Raw genomic sequence first — 23,480 nt, forward strand, 5'->3', positions numbered from 1 at the left:
TTGAAATATACAAATACTTAGATCTATCCCTCTCATTTCTTATTGATATATTGATCATGACCACTATCAGACCAACAACCCACTATAGGGCTAGCTAGCTAGAGATAAGATGGGGACTCATTGGAAAACCATGGCCATGCGAGGTCACTTTTAGAATGGATGGCGCAGAAGAAAAGAAAGCAACAAAATATTTTTACTAGTGAACACATATTTGCTACAAATACTCTTTCGACAAATTTAGTTCACCGTAAAAAATGCAATAAAGGTGGTTGAGTTATTCGCGGTGAACAAAATTCGTTGCTAAAATCTGTTGTGGCGATTTTAAATGTCGGGAAAATATTAATTACGACGATTTCCCAAAACGTTGCAAATAATTACAATGCTATTTGCGGCGATTTTAATGGTATTTACATAGGCATGTACTTTATGGAGGTATGTGTTGAGTTGGTTTCAGAAATGTCACCGAAATGCCCATACCACTTATGCACAAGACTTTTATTTACAAACCACAAATCAGCAGCTACTGGGCAATTCCATAGCACATGACAAATTTTCTCTTCCTTCAACTCACATTTGGGGCATAACTGTGAAGTGATAATCTATTTTTTCATCAAATTCCATCTAGTAGGAAGGATCTCATGACAAGCTTTCCATATGAACATTTTAGAATTACTCGGGACATGTAAGCTCCATATTTTATTCCAACAGTTCTCTCCATCTAGTGGATCTGAAGTTTCACCTCTACACGATCTCTTTGTTGAGTGAGCTAAAAGATATGCACTTTTAACTGAAAACATCCAATTCTTAGTAAAACCCAAACCATCTTATCCTCCACTCCCATTTTACTAATTAATAGGAATGCTAAATATGGCTTTTGCTTCCCTTTGTGTGAACACCTCTTCAATGATAGATTTGTTCCAGCAGCTCCTATCCTCTTGATATATTTGTTTCATCAATTCCATAGCAAACCAAATGCTTCTCCATATTTGAGATGCCCTAAATCCTATCTTGGAATCCATAAACTCAGAAGATCTATAATATTTATCTTTCATAACTTGAGCAGCCATGGAGGTTGGATTATAGAGAAGCCTCCAGGCCTGTTTAGATAGCATAGCTTTATGGAAGCATTCGAGGTCTCTAAAACCCAAGCCCCCATTTTGTTTAGGAGCTCCCATTTTTTACCAACTCCTCAATTGAATCTTGGCTTCATTTTGCTTATGGTCCCACCAGAATTTACCTAAGAGGGCTAAAATTTCCTTGCACAGCTTTCTTCAAAGCAAAAATACACTCATTGTAAATGTGGGAATAACCTGAATAACTGCTTTTAACAACACCTATTTCCTTACTTGTGATAAGAACTCGTTCTTCCAGCTGTTAAGTTTAACCCAAACCTTCTCTTTGATGCCTCTAAATGTGTTGTATTTGGTCTTGCCCACAAAAGTGGGCAACCCCAAGTATTTCTCATAGTTGCTACTTGGATTTACACTAGCTTCTTGTACAATTAGGTCCTTGTCTCTTTGTGCAGTATTAGCATTGAAGTAAATGGATTTTTTTTGCTTGTTAAGACATTTCCCTGAGGCTGCCTCATATGTGTCCAGCAATTTTTGCACATGTCTCCACTTTTAGATTGTAGTTCTACAAAAAAGAACATAGTCATCAGCAAAAAGTAAATGGCTAATCCTCAGTCCCCCTCTCACTACTGCCACCCCTCGGGTTTCTCCTTTCTCGTTTGATTCTTATATTAGAGCACTTAAACCCTTTACATAGATGATAAACAGATAAGGGGAGAGTGGATCCCCTTGTATGATTCCCCTCAAATGTAAGATTTTTTCACTTGGTACCATTAACGAGGATATCATATTGGACTATTTCTACACATTCCATCACCGTCCTTATCCATCTTTCCGCAAACCCCCAACTTTCTCCTAATAGTTTCTAAGAAGGGCCACTCAATCCTGTCATAAGCCTTAGCCATGTCCAACTTCAATGCCATGCTCCCATCCTTACCTTTTTGTCTAGTCCTCATTAAGTGAAGTAATTCATAAGCAACTATCACATTGTCAGTGAAGAGCCTACCTGGGATGAAGACACTTTAGTTACAAGAAATGATGAGAGGTAGAAATCTCTTTAGCCTGTTGCAAGCACTTTAGAAACAATTTTGTAAAGTACATTACTAAGACTAATAGGTTTATAATCACTTGCATACATTGGGTCTTTGAATTTTTGGATCAATGAGATGTAAGTGAAATTCAGAGAGGGGTCTAAACCATCACCTTATAGCACACTGAGCGTTGCACTACACACATCTTGCCTCACTATATTCCAATGGTTTATCCTCCATAGGTTTTAGTGCTGAAATGATCCCCCATGCTTCTTTCCTTTTACACAATTCAAGATGGCCATAGAAGCCAATGAATTCACACCCATTCTCCTGCCATGTACCTTTAATCCATGCATGAATATGTCTCTGTGAATAATTTTGAATTTCCACAATTCCTTCTTCTTTCCACAACAAAGCCAAACCCTCTTTCCTTATAATGGGATAAACCACAAAACAGCCAAAAAAACCCACTCTTGATCTTATCCTCTCAAATTTAAAACTTTGTAATTTTGTTTCAATAAGAAACAAAATGTCAGGTTGCTTCTCCTTCATGCTTAAGTGAAGATCTTGAATTGTCTGAGAATTTCCAAGCTCCAACAGTTCCAAATTAAGGCAATCATAATGCTTGGCAAGGTTGGTTAATAGCATCCGCCATTGACATAGTAGTAACTTCAACTTCTAGACAACTCACTTTCTTACCCTTTTTGAAAGAAACAGCAATGCTGGATTCATTTTCACCAATACTCATCTTCCTTTTACCAGACACATTAACAAAAGATGAAAACTGTTTTTTACCTTGATCATGAGCTCTCCTCTTCCACTTCCTCCCAACTACCAATTCCTCACCACCTTTGCCATTGCCCTCAGATAATGGAGTATCAGTAATAGCAGCCTTTGTTGGGCTGCTATCCTCGATAGTGGCTTTCATGAATACTGGATCTGGCCCATGGTTTCTAAGGTTTAGGTCCATTACATCCTCACTACAGTTGTTTCTAACCCTCCCGCCACTTTCAAATACAAACTTCTCTCCTCTAGTCTCGTATAAATCCCTTTGAATAACATTATCTGCAACTGCCTCCCTCACATTTAAATTCAAATTTCGATTCCTTCCTTTGATAGGCATGGCTTGATTATCCATTATCCGTTCCACCTCCTTTTGAATTGTATCTAGCTTATATGTAACCATATCACTATGATTCTTGCATTCATTTTCAGTATACCGTTAGAGAATGTTCTACCTTTCTCACCAGCACCGATGGAAGGTGATGCCATTCTGCTACTGGAGTCGTCAGAATCCTCAAATTACTTAAGGAAGAACGCAATGTGAATTTTTGTTCTTTTATTATTTATTGCAGCTGATCTCAACCAGGATCTAACTTGCTTTCCCACTTCATTACTTTGTGCTAATTATTCCCCAAGCTACTACATCCATCTCTTTCATGAGCAATTTTCCCACACTTAAAGCAAATCTTCCGGCAATTTCTCGTACTTGAGTGGCACCCAGATCTTTTGTCCCTTCACATTGATAGTTCTGCCTTGCGATATCGGTTTCCTTAGGTCAATTTCGATCTTCATCCTAAGGAAATCACCCCATGCCAGTCCATCTTCTTGAGCATCCACTTCTTTTACCACCCTATAGTATCTCTAATCTATCTTCCTACATCAGAATTCATGCAAGCCAGTGGAAGATGGTGTAACTGTACCCAAAGAGCTTCACGATCAAAACTCATAAGGTGTGGTTGCGTCATCCCATCAAAAAGTTACAAAGATAGAAGATGGTTATCAAACAACCATGGCCTCCCTCCCAAGACTCTGCTCTTATCATGCTTATTTTCAAACATGATGATGAACAAATTTGACCTCAGTTGTTGGAAAGAAAATATTTGCCCAACCTTCCATATCTTCGCCATTGTAGAGTGAATGATTTCTTTCCCCACTCGTCACTCTGAGTGTAGTTTGCCCACCAAACACAAATCACCTTTCTTCATCACTTCTTCCAAATTTTCCATATCCAATTGTATTGTGGCATTTTTCTTCCTCTATCAGACAAAGTTGCTCCCAGTTATTAACGAGTTCTTTCATATTCCTCCCTCTCGAAACAGCCAAAGCACCAGTCAGAGACTCTAATCTCCCTTACTAAGCAATAAGCTGTGACTACACCAGTGACTACACCAGCTTCCTTCTTGGTTGGTGTAAAGTGCAAATCCTAGGAGAATACAAATGGGCGAAACTCTAGCACATCAAATGGATGAAATCTTAGCAGAGCAAAGGTTGAGAAAAGCTTCTGGAGAAAAATACCTCAATTGAATTAAAATCGTGCGTGTACAGTGACCAAAGCAAGTATTTATATCAGTTATAGGGAAATAAAATACATTTTACTAACACGTGATACAAAGAAGAATTAAAAGAATTAAAAGAATAAATTTAATTCATGATACCCCCTTCAAGATGGAGAGTATATAGAATGGACTCCCATCTTGGAAACTAAGTGATGAAATTGCTAAAAACCAAGATGTTTGGTTAACACATTAGCAAGTTAATGATTAGAAGCCAAGTGAAAGGTCTTGATAACTCCAACATGAATTTTTTCTCGAATAAAGTGAATTTAGCTCAATGTGCTTTGTTCTTTCAAGGAAGACTAGATTGGCAGCAATGTGTAAGGCAGCCTGACTATCACAAAAAAGTTGAGCACTAGGAGTATGGAAAATACCAAAATCAAATAAGAGAGTGAAATATCAAATAATATCACAAGTGGTAAAAGTCATGGATCTATACTCAGCTTCTGCAGAAGATCTAGATACAGTGGTATGTTTCTTTATTTTCGAAGAAACCAAAGAATCTCCAAGAAAAACATAATAACCACTTGTATATCTTCTACTGTCAGAACAAGAGGCCCAATTAGAATCAGCAAAAGTTTTGAGAGATAATGAAATGGCAGCTAAGAAGAAAATACTATGACCAGGAGTGCCTTTGATATATTGTAGAATTCTGTAGGCTGCTTGTAAATGGGATTGTCTAGGCTGAGCCATGTATTGGCTAAACCTATTGACAGAATAACACAAGTCTAGCCGAGTTAATGTGAGGTAAAGCAGTCGACCTACAAGTCTTCTATAAACTGTAGGGTCAAGCAACAAGTCTCCAACATCCTTGCTCAAGTTAATATTTTTTTCTATAGGAAAGACAACAAGTTTAAAAGCAAGTAAATCAGCATATTGAAAAATCTCCAAAAAATATTTTCTTTGAAACAAAGAAATACCAACAAAAGACCAAGCTACTTCCAAACCAAGGAAATATTTGAGCTTACCAAGATCCTTAAGCTTGAACATCTCATCAAGCAAGAACTTTGAAAACTAAACAGATTTTATATCATTACTAGCTATAAGAATATCATCAACATAGACAAGAAGGACAATAAAAGATTAACCCTCAATCTTAGTAAAAAGAAAATATCAGTTTTGGATTGTTGAAAACTCATACTGAGTATAGAAGCTGAAAACTTGGAGAACCACCTGTTTCAAACCATAGAGTGATTTATTCAAATTGCAAATTTGGGACCCCTATGAAAACTATGAGGTAAAATCGTGTATACTTCTTCAGATAAGCCCCATGCAAAAAAAAACTTTATTTACATCAAGCTATGTAAGCTACCAGCCTTTCACAACAACAATGGCCAAAAGAGTTCTGATAGTAGCCATTTTAGCAACATGTGAAAAGGTTTTAGAATAATCTAATCCTTCAGTTTGGGTATAACCCTTGGCAACCAACATTGCCTTATAGCTTTCAATGGAACCATCAGCACGATACTTAATCTTATATACTCATTTGCAGCCTATAGGCTTCTTACCAGGAGGTAAAGAAGTAACAATCCATGTATTATTAATTTTCAAGACTGCAATTTCAGCTGACATGACATCTCTCTAATGAGAGTGCTTGATAACTTTATAATAGAACTCAGGTTCGGTATCGGCATAAATGGACATGACAAAAGATTTATGTGAAGAAGAAAGATTAGTATAAGATAGAAAATTGAAAATATCATATTTAGGAGAGGAAGACAAAAGGGAAGAAGAACCTGAAGAATAAGAAATTGTTGAAGGATCTGATGTAGAGTGTGCATGAGAGGAAATGCGATGAAAGTTTTACAAATAACCAAGTACCTTTCTGATTCTAGAAGATCTTCTAGGAAGATCAAAAGGCAATGGTACAGTGACATAAAATGAGGAAGAAGAAGACTGAACAGATGAATCATTTGAATGACATGGTGAAGAGTAGTTAAGAGGTAAATCAGTATAAGGTGTTGTTGAAAGCACAGTTAAAGAATCTAAAAGGTATGATAGAAGAAAAATCAGTGGTATTTTGAGAAGTAAAATGAAAAATATGTCCATGGAAAACAACATTTCTTGACATAAAAAATTGATTAGTTTTTAGATCAAGAAGTTTGTAACCTTTTATGCCAAAAGGATAACCAAGAAAAATACAAGTTCGAGTCTTATGATCAAATTTGATTTGTGATCTTTGTAAAGTTGAAGCAAAACAAAGGCAACCAAACGTTCTTAAATGATCATAAGAGGGAGAAGTTTTGAACAATAGCTCAAAATGACATTTTTGTTTCAAAAGAGGAGTAAAAAGCCTATTAATAAGATAAGTTGCTATTAAAACATCATCACCCCAAAAATGAATAGGCAGATGAGACTGAATCATCATTGTTCTAGGTATATTAAGGATGTGCTGATATTTTCTCTTCACAATAGAGTTTTGTTGAGGAGTCTTAACACAATTGTGCTTATGTGCCTTTAGAATGCTAAAAATGAGCAAATGAAAATTATGTGCCATGATCAGTGCAAAGTGATTTTATTTTTAAATGAAATTGCATTTTAACTATTTTATAAAAAACTCTAAAAATATGTGAAACTTCATATTTATGCTTAAGAAGATAAAGCCATGTAGCACGAGTTGAATCATCAATAATAGTAAAAAAAAAAAAAATTGTAACCTTCAACAGTAGGTACATAATATGGACCCTAAACATCACAATGAACAATATCAAAAGGAGTAGCAAACAAATGAACATTATTAGAAAAAATGTAATTTCCTTTGTTTAGCTAAAGGACAAATCATGTAAAGATTGCATGGAACAGTCAATTTAGGAACAAAATTATTTACAAACAACATCCTGAAATTAGAAGGATGGACAAGTCTATTATGCCAAAACTCATAATTAGAGCATTTGAAAGAATTAGAGCAAACATGTGAAGATATTGTATCAGGTAAACAAACAGCATATGTACTAGAAAAAAAAGTAGGTTTAGAAATAGAAAGGCCTGACTGTTGCAGTGTATAAATGCCTCCCTGCAATCTACCCACTCCAATCAGCCTCCAACGAATCAGGTCCTGTATTAGACAATTATCAGATGAAAACAGAAAGCAGCAAGTTAGTGATTGTGTTAACTTGCTAATGAAAATCAATTTGAATTTAAAAGTTGGAACACATAGAACATCATGTAAAACAAGATGTTCAGAAATAGAAACAGAGCCAATATGTATAACATATACAGATTGACCATTAGGAAGTTTCACATAAGCATTAACAGAACTGGTAATAAAAGTAAAATAATTAATAGAATGACTCATATGATCAATGGCTCCAGTATCAAGAATCTTGGAATTTGAATCAAATGTAGTAGACTGAGCAACAACAAAAACAGAGTGAGTATTATTATAAGGAAAAATAATACCAGAAAAAGAATTCGAAACAACTGCATTGACAACAAAAGGAACTTCATCAACAAATTTAGAAAGATGAAGCATGGATAGAAGCTGCTGATAATGAGCCTTAGTCAAGGAAAAAGAAGAAATAACCGAGGAATTACTATCACTAAGGACAACATTATTAGCCATATACTGTTACCTTTATTTCGGTTTGTAGCCTGAAGGAAAACCATATAACTTGTAACATTTTTCAATTATATGACCAGTAATTCCACAATGTTTACATACTAGTCTATCCTTTTTAGAAAATGATTTAACATATATGGTTTCATCAATAGGGGTAGAGAAACAAAAGATATTTCTCATTGTCGTTCCTCTTGTAGAACAAGAGAAAAAACTTTATTAAGAGGAGACAGATGCTCCATAAGTAGAATCTGTGCACGAGCAGGTGCAAAAGATTCATTCAATCCCATCAAAAATTGTAAAACACGTTCCTGTTGAACATAGGAATTCAACGTTTGTACAACTCCACAAGAACAAGCAGGAACATGCTTGTAATTAGTAAGTTCATCCCAAAGGCCCTTAAGACAAGTAAAATAATTACTCACCAAAAGAGAACCCTGAGAAAGAGAGGAAATCGATTTCTATAACTAAAAAATGCAATGTCCATTTTTCTAAGAAAATCGTTCATTAAGATTTGACCAGATCTCACAAGTAAAAGAAATTTCAGGAGAAATAGAATTTAAGATCCAAGATATCATTATATTGTTACATCGGAGACATGGAGAAAGGAGAGAATCTGTCGGATCTGAAGGTTTAGGAATAGATCCATCAACGAATCTAAGCTTGTTCTTCGCCGAGAGAGCCTTGAACATCGAACAGGATCAAGCATGATAGTTCTCACCGAGAAGAGGCTGAGTGATCAAAAGGACACAGGACTATCACTAGGATGAAGAAAGTAAGGAGAAGTAGCATCCTCGAAGACGGATTTGTGAGGCGGCGCCTTGGAAGCAATAAAAAAAAGACATTTGATACCATGTAAAGTGCAGACCCTAGGAGGATACAAAGGGGCGAAATCCTAGCACAACAAAGGGATGAAACCTTAACAGAGCAAAGGTCAAAAGAAGCCTCAAGAGAAAAATACCTCAATTGAGTTAAAATTGTGCGTGTACAGTGACCAAAACAAGTATTTATATCAATACATAGGGAATATAAAATACATGTGACTAACATGTGATACAAAGAAAAATAAAAAGAATAAATTTAATTCATGATAGTTGGTGATGTCCAAGCCGATCTTGACAACTAACATTCCAATTTAGACATTAATTGTCATCATTTCACACAAAAATAGACAAAAAAAGTGAAGTAATCAACCTTATGAATCAAGTGTTAACTAAGTGTATATATTGACTAAGATTTTAAATATCTTAAGACTATTATAGAAATTGATAACTTGAATGTCGTTTTTAAAAATTGCAATAAATTGAGTGAAATATATTTTTCTTAAAAAAATATGATATTTACAAATCCACGGAAATGACAAACTTTTCATACAATTAATATAACAAAATTTAATTTATAAAAATTTTTAATTTTTAATTTCTCTACAAATTCTACCATATTCCTCAAACTTCTATAAGCAAGACTTTGTCCAGCTCGGTTCAAATAAAATATAAGCATTGGGCAGATCAGTAATAGGTCCAACAACGATGATTCACGAGCAACGAATCGTGCGGTGGAGAAGGTGCCTGACACTGAACAAGTAGAGCAAAGAAAGCACGGAATCTCACCTCGAGAGCCACGCAAATACCAGGTATTTTGTTTGCCAATTAGAGAGGTCTAGAGCCTCATCTTCCTCCACCGCACCACTCCAGTACTCCACACCAAACCCCGCCTCCTCTCCCTCTCATCGCTCTCTCTCGAATATCAGTCGAAGAAAAGAGCAAAGCGACTGGCTGAGAACTCACCAAGACGAGCATATCCAAACAGGTTCGTCTTTCTTTATGAGTCTTCAGAAACGCCCTAATCCTTCACTAAGTGCGCATAAGAGTTTGTAAATGCAGGATTTTTGTGTGGCTATATTTCGGTTGTTATCAATATGCTTCTCCCTGAATTGAGAAAGAATTTTACCCGTCGTATTGTTATTTTTAATTTTATACAGATTTCGTGTGTGGTAGTTAGGCAAAGTTTGCCTTTGTTATTTAGGTGTGTTCTGTTGCTGCTGCTGGTGTTGTGTGAAACCCCTACTGGCTTTGGACTTTGGCATGACCAAATTAATTATGACCAAATAAAAATTTCAAAATTGACGCCACAGAATGACCCGGAAGTTTGGGATCTCAAAATTGGCAATAGAAAAAAAGTGGAAATGTTATTATGCATTTTGGTGCATATGTTAGGTCACTCATTGAGTAAAGCAGGGAAAATGTTTCCACTCTTGCTTATATGATGATAATGGTATTTGTGGGGTTTTTTTTATAGGCAAGCAAAAATTTTATTGATAGAAACATAGGCATAGCCTAAGTACACAGGACATAATATGATATGCGAGGTTATGGAAAGAAAGAAACAAATCTTTAAAGTTGGGGAGTAAAGATCAGTTATATAACTATCTTTCTATTATCCAATTTGTTTTAAGCTTGGCTCCGACAATCTCTCCACTTAATGTTCATGGAGTTATTTGGAACTGAATATGGAACTGCTGACTAAGCTAAACGGTGTTCTATCGATATTATTTAAACCTGGTGCTATTATAAGGTTTTCAAGTTTCTTTCCTCGCTAAACTCAGTTTACAGTAATTTCCCTTGTTTTCTTTGTTTTAATGTTGAGTTGTAAGCAGGGATTGGGATAAGCTTTGGTTCGAATCTTGCCAAGATAAAGGAGCTTTGGTGTATATATGTTATTATTTGCTACTAATCTCAATCTTTTTTTATTTCTTATGAAAAATAAAATTGCAACTGGTCCGAATATAAAAAATACATATGTTTCTCATGCCTTGATATATCTGATATATTAGAATTTTTTGCTAATCATAGTCAAATAATGAAATTTTAGATGTTTGTGTCCCCACTTATTAGGCAACCAGAGGCCCCCATCCTTAAAGTCTTAGTTTGCTATTGAATGATTCATCAATTCTTGCTTTTGGTGTAAATTTGTGCACCAAGAGGACTCCTGTTAGTGTCCTAACCATATATAAATGGGGACTGAATGCCAGCTGAGGCCATGCTTTGTTGAAGATGTGTTCAAACATACCCTAAACTTCTGAATTTCTTTTTTGAATAAATAGCTTGGGCACAAGGCAGTTTCGGCTTCAATTGTAACCGTACAACCGGGTTGTGTCTGTCCAAAAAGATTTATTAAATTTATCTGTACAACTATCCATGATATTATGTTTTGATTTATGCTGTATTTTTCTTTCTTTACGTTTACAAGTTGTGTACTTACCTATGCTGATAAAATCTTTTTGTCATGTGTAACTGTGTTCATACTTTTTTTCTAAGCTCTAGTTACTCTGAGAGGCAACAGTATATATAACTCAGTATATATAACTCTGTCAATTTGAAATTTATCACTCATTATATTGTAATTAGAACCGAGAAATTAGTTGTAGTGAGTTCCATGAAATATGTAGCTGTGGCATATGCTTGTCCAAACTTCCATCTAATGCTGTTTAATGGGGCTGTGTTGCATACATATTTGTGCTGGGTGTAATATTTTCTTTCTTCTGCTATAAGTTAACCTATGAAATCAAATTTTTTGTTTCTCAAACTAGTTGCTCCTATTACTCTTCATAGTTTCTTTGGATGTTTATTAACTATATCCTACAATTTTTTTCTGGCAGAGGTCCATCAGGCATAGACTCATAAATTGATCTTTTCTTCGCCTACAATATTGATGGCAATTATACCTTGTGGAAGTACATGGGTTGCCCAATGGGGTATTCGCCCTCATTGTACACTAAGGTCCTATGTGGCAAACAAGATACCAACATCTCGGTATTGGTAAGTATCAGTGATATATGTTCTATGAATCTTCAATAAATTGTACCTCCTAAATATATATATTTTTTTATAAGTAAATTGTACCTCCTAAATTATTGGTTTATATAACAAAACCTTTACTAGATATTTCTTTGAGAGTTAAGATGCATCCAATATCCCTAGTAGCTTGCCTTTCTTTTTCTTTAAATTAATATTAGGCAATATTGGTCCTTGGAGGAGCTTCTCCACCCTCCAACCCAGCAAAGTTTCTTATCCCATTTTTAACAGCATTGTTGTTCTCATCAATAAAATTCTTATTTGCTTATTAAAAAGGGCATTGCCATGTCTGATGGATATGCATGTGGTTGGATGGGACAAAGTGTAGCAAAAATCTTACATTGCTTATTTCATTTGTATCCCACAAAACCCCTAGGGGTTGGCTCAAGTGGTAAAGGCCTTGGTCTTGGTGGTATGCTCCCTCCAGATCTAAGGTTCGAATACTCTTGGGTGCAAACCATTTCTAGGGGCTATCGGACTTGGGGAACTTCCCTTTGAATTACCTGAGGTGCACTTGTAAGAAACTCGTTGCTGATGGCCTGTGCACCCCTGGGATTAGTCAGGACTTTGTTCTCGGACACCCGGTGCTAATAAAAAAAAAAAATTTGTATCCCACAAATATTTGCCAAATTTTTTATTCATTTGTATCCCATTTTGACTGCTTGCAATTGTGATGCAGTCCATGTCTCTGTAGACAGCTAAGCAGTACAATTTTACTAAATTAAATGTTTTTTAAGCCGTCATATATTGACTTGCATAGTTAAATAACATGCTTTGTGTACTGTAATGAAGAGGTGTTAAACAAAGCTGAGTTGATGAGTTAGAATTTCTTGTATATTATTATGAGGATCAGATTCCAAGGGGCTTCCAATTTTAACATTGACCAGTCCTTTTTATTTATTTTATTATTTTAGTATGTTACCCAAGTGGAATAGCTTCATAAGCTTATTTCAACTTGTTTGCAGTACTACGAACATGATAAGCTATTTATCGGCACCAAGTTCAAGCTTGTTTTCTCAGGGCTCCTACCATTTGCCATCATATCCTGGTTTATCTCAAGTGTCACCCCGTCGTAGGGGAGGACGTTTCATAGTCAGAGCAGAAGCGGTGAGTACTATTTTTTTTTTCATTTGCTTCCATATGATAATTGGTGCTAATGGGATTTTAAATATCGATATCCATTCGTATTTTTAAAAAATATTTCTGGAATCAGTGTTTCTGTTGTTAGCTTTTATGATTATAATGAAGAAGGTACTAATATTTTTCAATGCGCAGGATTACTATTCACTTCTTGGGGTGTCAAGAAATGCCAGTAAATCTGAAATTAAAAGCGGTACATACACTTTTATCCTTTTTGGCAGATATTTTAGGAGTTTCTTTGCTTCTATATGCTTTCTACAGTTTTTGCCTCATTCCCACTTTTATGATGGATTTTTTTCTTATTTTGTAAGCATCTTTTACAGTGACTTTACAGCTAGTTTTTTTTTTTTTTTTGGCACCGGGTGTCCAGGAACAGTGTCCTGACTATTCCCGGGGGGTGCACAGGCCCTTGGCAAAGCTTTACAACTAGTCATTTTATGGCTCTAAGATTAACCTAATGTAGAGGCTGACAGACAAAATCTACATGTTTATAGGCAAAGAAAGTGCTTCTCTATTCCTCCGTGCAACTCATTACAATCATATTACAATCCTTATTTATTTGACTAATGGTGGTTTGAAGTTTGGGTTCCCCATTTTGGATTTGAAAAGTAGGAGTATTTGTAAGACGAAGACTTTGCAGGTGGAGTGACTTTACTGAATGAGAGTTTGTGATAATATTACGAGTATATATCTGATAATGAAGATTTTTTACTTCTTATTTGATTGATCAGTACAAAATTTAAGATGACCTGTGGTGGATCACATAGTATGTGTGTTAGCAGAGGGTTCATGATTTGAGTATTATTATGTCATTCCTTTCTAATCCTTTAGCAGCTAAGCTGGTTGAGAAGTTTTGGGGAGCTTTATCAGTGCTATCAGATTGAGCAATGTACATTGGATTCTGTACGAGATAGTTGGAGAATCAGTATCGGATACACGTATTAAGACAGACATATATGTTTATTTGACATGGTCCGAAGTGGATTCAACTATAATTTCCTGAGTTCATGATGAAAATACTTGGCTGTGAACCTCTGCATTAAGCCCATTTGCTCTTAAGTTTGATTGTTTTTATTTATTTTTTCTCTTTAAGTTTAAGACTGATTGTTCTATTAATACGTGTGATTTATCATGTGATATTTTCTTATTATATTGGTGAATGGAAAGTATTGCTTTTTATAAATAGGACACGTGCAATGAGTATGGGGTAAATTTTGTTGAAATTGTAGAGGAATTTTCTGTTGGAACTTGGTGATCCATGAAGTATTATCTGATTTATAGTTACCTAAAACCAAAACAAATATTTTAGTTCCGGAATTTATTTTATGGTCTGCTACCAAAGTTAATTGAGTTCTGGCTTTTGCTATTTGCTGTCCCACAATGTATTCCTCATATGCTTTTCACTTTTCAGCTTATCGGAAGCTTGCTAGGAGTTATCATCCAGATGTGAACAAGTGAGTTGATTTTCCATCCCCCCCCCTCTCTCCTGATTGTGTTCCCCCCTTTTTTTTCTTTTTACTGTAGCAAGGTAGGTTTTCCTACAAACAAATAGCTTGTTAGTTTGATAAGCTATGAACTATGTGTGCATGATACATATATTGTTCAAGAATCTTTTGCACATGTTATTTGATTGAAATCCATCATGCTACGTTTATAATTTTTCCTCTATGCAACCATGTCGGTCACATTGTTTTCCAAGTCTTTCATAACAAAAGTGTAGGAGATAGAAAAATAAATAACAGTAGTGTTTCATAGTCAATTCCTCGTTAAGGTTGTTTAAATTAGGCACTCTTTTAGGTTTGATTGAGAGTTACTTTGACTCCATGAGCTATTTGTTTTGCGTTCAGTATTACTAATTTTGTTGGAATTATCCTATTTTATGCTGCAGAGAGCCTGGGGCAGAACAGAAATTCAAGGACATCAGCAATGCGTACGAGGTAAAGTATTTGAAATTCATGATTGAAATGTGTGGTTCACCCTGAATAGAGGTTTTTAATCTTATAGGAATTAAACTTGTTTTGCAGGTTCTGTCAGACGATGAGAAAAAATCTCTATATGACAAATATGGAGAGGCTGGACTTAAAGGTGCTGGTATGGGCATGGGGGTAAGTAAATCTCCAATGAGTGGTAGAAAGCAATTTTTTCATCATATCTTCTGCCTTCTCATGGTAGCATATTCTCTATGGCAGGATTTCAGCAATCCTTTTGATCTATTTGAGTCTCTGTTTGAAGGCATGGGTGGCATGGGGGGCATGGGTGGCATGGGGAGCAGAGCTTCTAGGAATAGAGCTGTTGATGGTGAGGATGAATATTACAACCTCATCTTAAACTTTAAGGAAGCAATTTTTGGGGTTGAAAAAGAGATTGAGATAAGCCGATTAGAGAGCTGTGGAACTTGCAATGGTTCTGGCGCTAAACCAGGGACCAAATCATCCAAATGTAGCACATGTGGTGGGCAAGGTCAGGTTGTCTCGTCAGCAAGGACCCCCTTAGGTGTCTTTCAGCAGGTGATGACCTGCTCTTCTTGTGGTGGGACTGGGGAAACATCTACCCCTTGCAACACATGTTCTGGGGATGGTCGGGTGAGAAGAACCAAGCGGATCAGTCTGAAAGTTCCAGCTGGTGTGGACTCTGGTAGCCGTTTGAGGGTTCGAAATGAAGGTAATGCTGGAAGGAGAGGCGGATCTTCTGGTGACCTCTTTGTCATTATTGATGTTATGCCTGACCCTGTTCTAAAACGGGATGACACCAACATTTTGTACACCTGCAAGGTTTCTTACGTTGATGCAATCTTGGGAACTACAATCAAGGTTCCAACAGTGGATGGAATGGTTGATTTGAAGATACCAGCCGGGACCCAACCAAACACAACGCTAGTAATGGCCAAGAAAGGTGTCCCCCTCTTAAATAAAAACAACATGAGGGGTGATCAGTTGGTTCGTGTGCAGGTTGAAATCCCAAAGAGACTGAATGCTGATGAAAGAAAGCTCATTGAGGAACTCGCCGATCTAAGCAAGGGCAAGACTGCCAGCAGTAGGAGATAGTTGTCTGCGGCATCTTTTTGCATCCATCCATCTATTTATTACTGATCTCTTCAGTTATATTCTCCCTTTGTGGGTGCAACTTAGTGTGATCCTTTGATTGGCATGAAGGGAAAATCAGCAGCTCTCAATCAGTTGAACTCTGTGAAGGGCGAGCAGTTGTTTTGTAGTCTTAGGTAAAATTATATTGTGATAAAATTTTCCCACATAACACAGGAGGTAGAAAATGAGGTGAAACTTGAGGATCTCTCTCTTTCATCGTCTGTATTCTCACATAAAACTTTATTCTTTGGGATTGAACATAAGTTTTAGTTACAATGCAGTCTTTTTCTTTCTATTTAGTTTTATTTTCAAGGATTTGTGACGAATCAAAACCATCCACATAATTGTATCTTATTCAACCAAATTTTTTGAAAGGTTTTTATTAGTAATTTTGGCATGGGCCCGTTTGGATTCAGAGTATCTCATTTTATCTAATTTTAACTAATAATTTTATTACTATTTACAAATCATCTCAATTAATTTCATCTTATTTCACTATCCAAACGGGTCCTTAAGCATCGGGGGCAAAAGAAATTGTTCTACTGTGAATTACAAAGCATCTAGCTTCAAGATTTTATGGATCATCTGGGTGTAACTGCATTAATCTTTCTTCTTCTGGAATTCTTCTAGGCATTCCTTTATGGCCATATTTCGATTTTGCTGAACTCCACGAGATGTTTTCAAATGACTCCATATTTCTTTCAGATAAAACATCAATCCGATTGATGCCATCTTCAAGGTTAATAATGGCAAGTTCACTTCACAAACAATACAGACTTTCCCAAGAAGCCGTGACTTGTTGCTCAGAAAAAAAAAAAAATTGCAATGGGGTGAGAGAGGCTCGAACTCTCGACCTCAGGATTACTCAGAAGCTATGAGACCTACGCGCTAGCCAACTGCGCCACCACCCCTTTGATGTTGGCTTTTACTATATAGCATATAAAATTAAAAGCGTGTACGTTGGCTTCGCTGCATTTTCTGACTCATTATTAATGTCATCACCACCACCTAATTAAAATCTCGTGATTGTAATTGAGCCTAACTTTGATATTTCAGAAATCAAATTCGGATGGATATAAGTTTCTTATGACATCATAATTACCAATATGTATGAACTTCCTTTCCACTATACCAGAATCAGAAGTACTACTCAGTTTTGTCAAAAAACGCAGTATTTGAGAGACCTTACTCTCTTAGTTTATATGTTATTAGCTTTATATATTATTCGTATCATCATATCATCGTATGCATGCATATGCTATTAATGCAAATTGCACATATGATGATGTGGCGACCTGACTTGGCAACTGAGGTGGCATATGACATGTGTGCCGGAAAAAATCTATAGTGGGAAGTTATTTATTTTGAATTTCAAATTTAAACATTTATGTGTCTTGTATGGTGTGTTAGACATATATAGGAAATAGTTAAATACTTAATATTTATAACTGTTGGAAGTTGTCTACAACAATTACCAACACATTGAAAAGTTATATTTGGCTTTAAATATAATAATTATGTCTCATACCATTAATCGTGTATTTTTTATTTAAACACAAAGAAATAGATGAAATGAACAGATCATTTTGAGTTTAAAAATCCTCCTACAAGTTTTGCATCTGAAGTAGTTGAGTTAATCATCTCCTTCTTCCACCAAGTTTTCATACAAGATGAAACATCAACAGAAATCATTTGATGATTTTTATTGCAAAACATAGGATTCCTTATATAGATAACTCATTAGATATAATTTTATGCCTAATTAGGATCATAACAATATTATGGTCCAAATGGATAACAACATGATATATGGCACAAAGCGTAGAATAGCAAAAACACATGCATGCGATGATCCCTCATGTCTACACGCGCGCACTTACGTACGTACGTGCTTTTAAGGTAGCAGTAATAAATGGTGTGGATTAAGCCGATCGAAGCACATACAATTTGAGAAGGTTATTAGATCCAAGCACTAGTGTAAGTTGTGAAGTACGTCAAATTAAGAAGCTAAGCAAATAGGTACCGCGCGTTGATCAAGCGAATTACAACGGAAGGCATACGATCGAGTGGATGGCATGTGTAGGAAACTAGCACCTTCTCCAATTTCCATATTGCCATTGTTGTGCAATTATATATATTCTACAAGGGAATTGAAAAAAACTATAAAAAAAGAATGTTAACTTGCAATTAATACATCATGAACCGTTAGATCTACTATTATTTTATATCTTAAGCCCAAGTGTAAGTGGATATTAATATCATGTTATATTAATCTTAATTACTTATCGATCGAGTAATTATTTATCCACAATCTTTTTTGTAACTATTTATACAGTTTTCAAAAACATATAAAACACAACTTTCAAGAGCATATAATATTACCCTAGCGCGCTCAAATTTAATTGATTTCTTCGAGTTATTTTACCAAACTCTAGAGTGATCTAGAGTGGGAGAGTGATAAATACATGATGCATGAATTGACTTCTACAACATTTATATAAGTTGTCCAAATAAATTTTTTGGGCATAATTAAATGCTCAATAAATGATATGAACTAAACCTATTTTATGTGTCTATCTCTCTACATATTATTTTAAGTCGTAAAGTTCAGTCAAGAAATAATCCAAATCCATTCATGTGCACCATGCTTAGCAATATTGCTTTTTATCTTACGCACTCAATTAGTTGGCTTGTCTTTGGATTTTTTCTAAGTAAGGCTAGCGGATCCATCTCTTATAGAATTGGTTTATCGTTTTATTTGGATGTTGAGCTGAATTAAGATGGTAGAGTGAGTTTTTTATTGCCCACCTAAAATAAATTTAAATGTGTTTTGATGTTAAGATGAGTTTAGATATATTTATGGAAAGTTGAAAAATATTGTGGGTCACGTTTGTAAAGAGGTATTGAGTTGAAAAAGATTATAGATCTCACGTATAAAGAAGTTTTGAGTTGATATGAGTTTAGTGATTTGAGAGTACGTTATGTACTTGGATGTTAGAAGAGGTATAAATTTGAACCGAGTTCGGTCAAGGAACCAAACTCAGCCTCAGTCTCATATGATTTCGTTTCATGTTTCTATATATTTTAGAAAAAAATCTATAAGGAAGTACTACATTACACGTTTTCACCTAATCAATATATGATTTTGTCATTTTTATCATTTTATTTAAACACACACATATTAACTAAGAATTAAGATAGAGAAGCAAAAATAAAAAATCACATATTAATTAAGTTGATGTGTAACAAGAATTTCATTCAGAATTTATCTATATCTTAATATCAAATCTTTTGTAATTTTCACCAACCCAGATTGGATGTTTTCCGCGCGAACCCAAACCTTATCAGAATCCATCTGTGGGTTGTTTGTAGGAAAGTCAACTTTGGGAGGCAATTAAATCACAGTTCACATTTATTTTTTCTAATTAAAAAAGATGGTAGAAAAGGTTAGTTGAATATCAATATTATTTTACAAATAAAATTCTATACACACTATTCTTCTATTTAACCTCACTATATAAGATGTGACATATTTATTATTATTAAATAATCTTTTATTGGATAATTCGTTATCATCTAATGATAATCAATATGTCATATCTTACGTAGTGAGATAAAAGTGAAATGAAAGTGTAGTATATATCATTACTACTCTTGTTTTAATTATATCTATCATGATCTCTATCTCCCAATTATAGCATTCATTTCCTAATTAAGTATATATTTACCATATTTTATCACATTTAAAAGTGATAGGTGCTGGCATCTATTGTATAGTATTGACCAATATTTGAGCATTGTAAGAATATTCTACAGACTCTTGAGCCTTTAGATACGGCCAGCTAGCTAGAACATGCATATATGCATGCACTGATCATCTCTTGCTCCCGAAGCATGCAGGACCTGATCGAAGATTAATATTGGACGAGTTTCCGAGCCATTTTCACATTAGAATAAACATATATATACATATATATATATATATGTATGATAATGTATCTCTCAAATTTGGATCGGTCGAAGTTTTCTCTAATCTATTTATTATAAAAATGACAAATCTATATATATTAAACATGCGATAAGCATTATTTTTTAAAAAAATAGTTAATTTAAAAAACTGGCACGCGTACTATAATGTCCTTCGAATATGTGCTGACAAATTTATAAATGAGTAAAAGGAAATCTATATATATTACCAATACAATTAGGAATTAAGAAAACGTCCATGATACTCGTGTCTGTTTATATATATATATATATATATATATATATATATATATATATATATTTATATAGATGTAATCGATCATCGTATGCATGCAAATGGCACGTACGCAACCAAAAACTTCATTAATGTACATGAATATATTATGGTCGAAATGGACAATATATAACATGGTACAGAGCGTAGAGTATAAAAAAAAAACGCATGCATGCATATCCACATCTACGTACGTGCTTTTAAACAGTTAATATTGGTGTGAGGCCGAAGCACATGATACAATTTGAGAAGTTTATTCGGTCCAATTTCTAGTCATGTACTATACGTAGTGAAGCATGTCGAATAATTAAGAAGAAAATGGGTTGGAGTGAACAACAGGAAGGCATACAAGTGGATGGACCATGTGTAGGAAAGCACCTTTTTCAACTTCCATATTGACCTTAGCTTCTCCATCTCCACCAACCTTCCAATCGAAGCACTGAACCATGACTGCAATTGTCCTCTGCAGCATACTCAACCCCAACTTTGAGCCAGGGCATGCTCTCCTCCCCGCCCCAAAAGGAAGAAACTGAAAAGTTTCTTCCACATTTTCTTTACCTTCTTTATAAGAGGAAACTAAGAACCTTTCCGGCCAGAACTCATCTGGGTTTTCCCATATATTTGGATCCCTCATTATTGTATATAGGTTGATGAATATCATAGTTTTTTTGGGTATATCAAAGCCTTCTAGTTTACAATCTTGGCGGGGTGCTCTTGTTACAACAGGCGCTGGTGGGTTTAGTCTTAGCCCTTCTTTGACAACTGCTTGTAAGTAGGGGAGATTTGGGATATCCGATTCCTCAACCAGTCTAGTACTGCCAACAACCGATTTTATCTCTTCTCTGAGCTTGTTGAATGCATTTGGATGGTTGATGAGCTCAGCTATCGTCCATAGAATGGCCTCTGATGAGGTACCGGTGCCTCCGATGAAAAGATCCTGCCACATATGTATTTGATGAGTCATTGATGAAAGAGACAAGGTGCATGAGAGTTTATTAACTTATTGCAAATAAGCTTTTGATTTGGATGCCTATAATAAACTGCATTGCAAATCATTTAAGTGACATTGTATACTTAATTGGTAGATTTGAGCTTTATAAATAAATATCACCCTTGTAATTGACATTGCATAACTGATTGATTTGGACTTTATAATTTAATTGACATTAATGCATATGTCACAATTGAAGTTGTCACGCAAGTAATATGTTTTAGTACTTCTCATGCAAATTGGTTTTTTTAATGGGCAAAGTGGGCAAGGTGAGAGAGACAAGGGAGGTTGTACGTACTCTCCATGCATTTAGGTGTACGTCTTGTTTGTTTTCACAATTTCTCACAATTTATTTTATCTCATTATAATTTTTTAAAATTTTTATATAAAATAAAATAAACAATTCAACTTTTTCAAATCTCAAAACAAGAATAATATTAAAAAAATATATTCTGACAATATTTTATTTAATTTTTAACTTTAATCATAACTCATTTCATCTCATCTCATCAGTAAAAACAAATGAGACAGAAATTAATATAGTTGCACCTTTATCTGCTGGGAGTTCATCATGGCTAGATATATAGCCGCGTGGAGAACCCACAAAACAGGGTTGATGTAGAGGAATCACAAGCTAGCGCTCATTCAGGACGAATTTGAGTTTTTATATATAAGATTGCGTATCACTCCAAGAACATTAGAAAAAAAAACTCTTTATCCATCTCTCAAACCATTTTATCACAATATTGCGTATGTTAATTAATGAAAATTACAAAATATCTAGAACTATATATGACCATTTTTAATTATGATATTCTTGAAATGGTTTGCAGCATGCATATTTTTGCACGTTCTTCAAAGACATTAATGTAAGTATACGTAAGATTTAAATTTTTAAATTTATTTTTTAAATTAAATTATGTCATGTGACTGATGTGTTGCGTAAAAACATTCAAATAAAATTATTCTTTCCCAAATCTTTCGAAAAAGCAGTTGAGTACTGATAAAAAGAAATCTATCATAGAACTTGATAAAATATTGATAAATATTAAATAACTAAGTTAATTAATATAATATAGTTAAATTCCCTTTTGGTTATCAGTTTTAGTTTTTTGGGCAACATGCATGGCTTATCAATGGGCGATTTAGCATGAATGGGTTTGAGAAAAGACCTAAAACCAAACTCTGATCAACAGCACTCTTTACAAGCAAAATAAAATAACAAAAAAAAAATACTGAATCGAAGTAGACAAAGGCAAAAACTTACTCCAACTAAAGCCTTGAGATGGGTTCTGGTCATCTGGACCTCAGCTTTGTCATCTTTATGTACCTTCAGCAAAATATCCATTAAATCTTCATGCTCTCTCTTCTTACCCTCGTCTTCATGGTCCCTCAACATCCTTTCCAAAAGCCTGTCAAACCTCACCAACACATCCATGACCTCCTTTCCATAAAGCCAGAAAGCCAATTTTTTTAGGGGTCCCAACACATCCCCAAGAATCATCTTTGAACCCAAATCAAATATATCTTTCACCAACTCTCTAATCTCCTCAGCTTCATCACCTTTCTCCGAACACCTTGTGCTCATAGCCATCCTGCATAGAGTGTTATTTGAAAACTTCATTAGCTCAGCACCTACGTCGATAGCCTCTTTCTTCTCAGCACACTCGAGCACACTACGCAAAAACCAGTTAAGTTCTTCCTCTCGTACACCCCGTGAGCGTTCAAGCTGTCTGGGTGAGAGCAGTTCGGTCATGCACAGCTTCTTGACGAATCGCCAATAATCACCATATGGGGCGCTGAAAAACCCGTACTTTCCATATGGCATTTCATCTGCGAAACCTAGTTTTGGATGATCCGAGAAAGTAAGATCCTGGTTTTTGAATATTTCGGTCGCCACAGAGGCCGATGAAACAACAATGCACCGAGAAGCACCAAGGCGAAGGTAGAAGAGAGGGCCATACTTGGTGGAGAGGTTATGCAAGGATATTGGGAGGTATGATCCGAGGAGATGGAGGTGACCGATGAGTGGGAGGGCTGGTGGGCTGGGAGGGAGGCTGAGACGTGACCTGGTGAGCTTGCCCAGAAAGGATTTGAGCAGGAAGGTGGAGACTAAACAGAGAAGGAAGCAGAGGAAATAGTATTGGACATCAGCCAT

General features: G+C 35.4%; 2 protein-coding genes and 1 non-coding gene across 3 annotated transcripts; 1 reads left to right on the top strand and 2 right to left on the bottom strand.

Moving 5' to 3' along the window:
- The first annotated feature begins 9,601 nt into the window (after positions 1–9,601).
- LOC109022023 (chaperone protein dnaJ A6, chloroplastic-like) lies at positions 9,602–16,382 on the top strand. The gene is made up of 8 exons (XM_019004800.2): positions 9,602–9,802; positions 11,652–11,811; positions 12,813–12,954; positions 13,123–13,180; positions 14,399–14,441; positions 14,876–14,924; positions 15,012–15,092; positions 15,177–16,382. Exons 2-8 carry the CDS (start codon positions 11,705–11,707, stop codon positions 16,029–16,031), a joined length of 1,335 nt encoding a protein of 444 aa, XP_018860345.1. The 5' UTR covers positions 9,602–9,802; positions 11,652–11,704; the 3' UTR covers positions 16,032–16,382.
- A 514-nt stretch (positions 16,383–16,896) lies between these two features.
- On the bottom strand, positions 16,897–16,981 carry TRNAM-CAU. The gene is given in 2 exon segments: positions 16,897–16,932; positions 16,944–16,981. It is a non-coding gene; the product is annotated as a tRNA-Met (tRNA).
- Positions 16,982–20,583: 3,602 nt separating this feature from the next.
- On the bottom strand, positions 20,584–23,480 carry LOC109022021 (cytochrome P450 705A22-like). The gene is made up of 2 exons (XM_019004795.2): positions 22,590–23,480; positions 20,584–21,268 (listed from the first exon to the last, which is right to left on the bottom strand). The coding sequence occupies exons 1-2, from the start codon at positions 23,478–23,480 to the stop codon at positions 20,639–20,641; spliced, it is 1,521 nt and encodes a 506-aa protein (XP_018860340.2). The 3' UTR covers positions 20,584–20,638.

This window comes from Juglans regia, chromosome 1 (genome assembly GCF_001411555.2).
Source record: "Juglans regia cultivar Chandler chromosome 1, Walnut 2.0, whole genome shotgun sequence".
Classification (NCBI taxonomy): domain Eukaryota; kingdom Viridiplantae; phylum Streptophyta; class Magnoliopsida; order Fagales; family Juglandaceae; genus Juglans; species Juglans regia.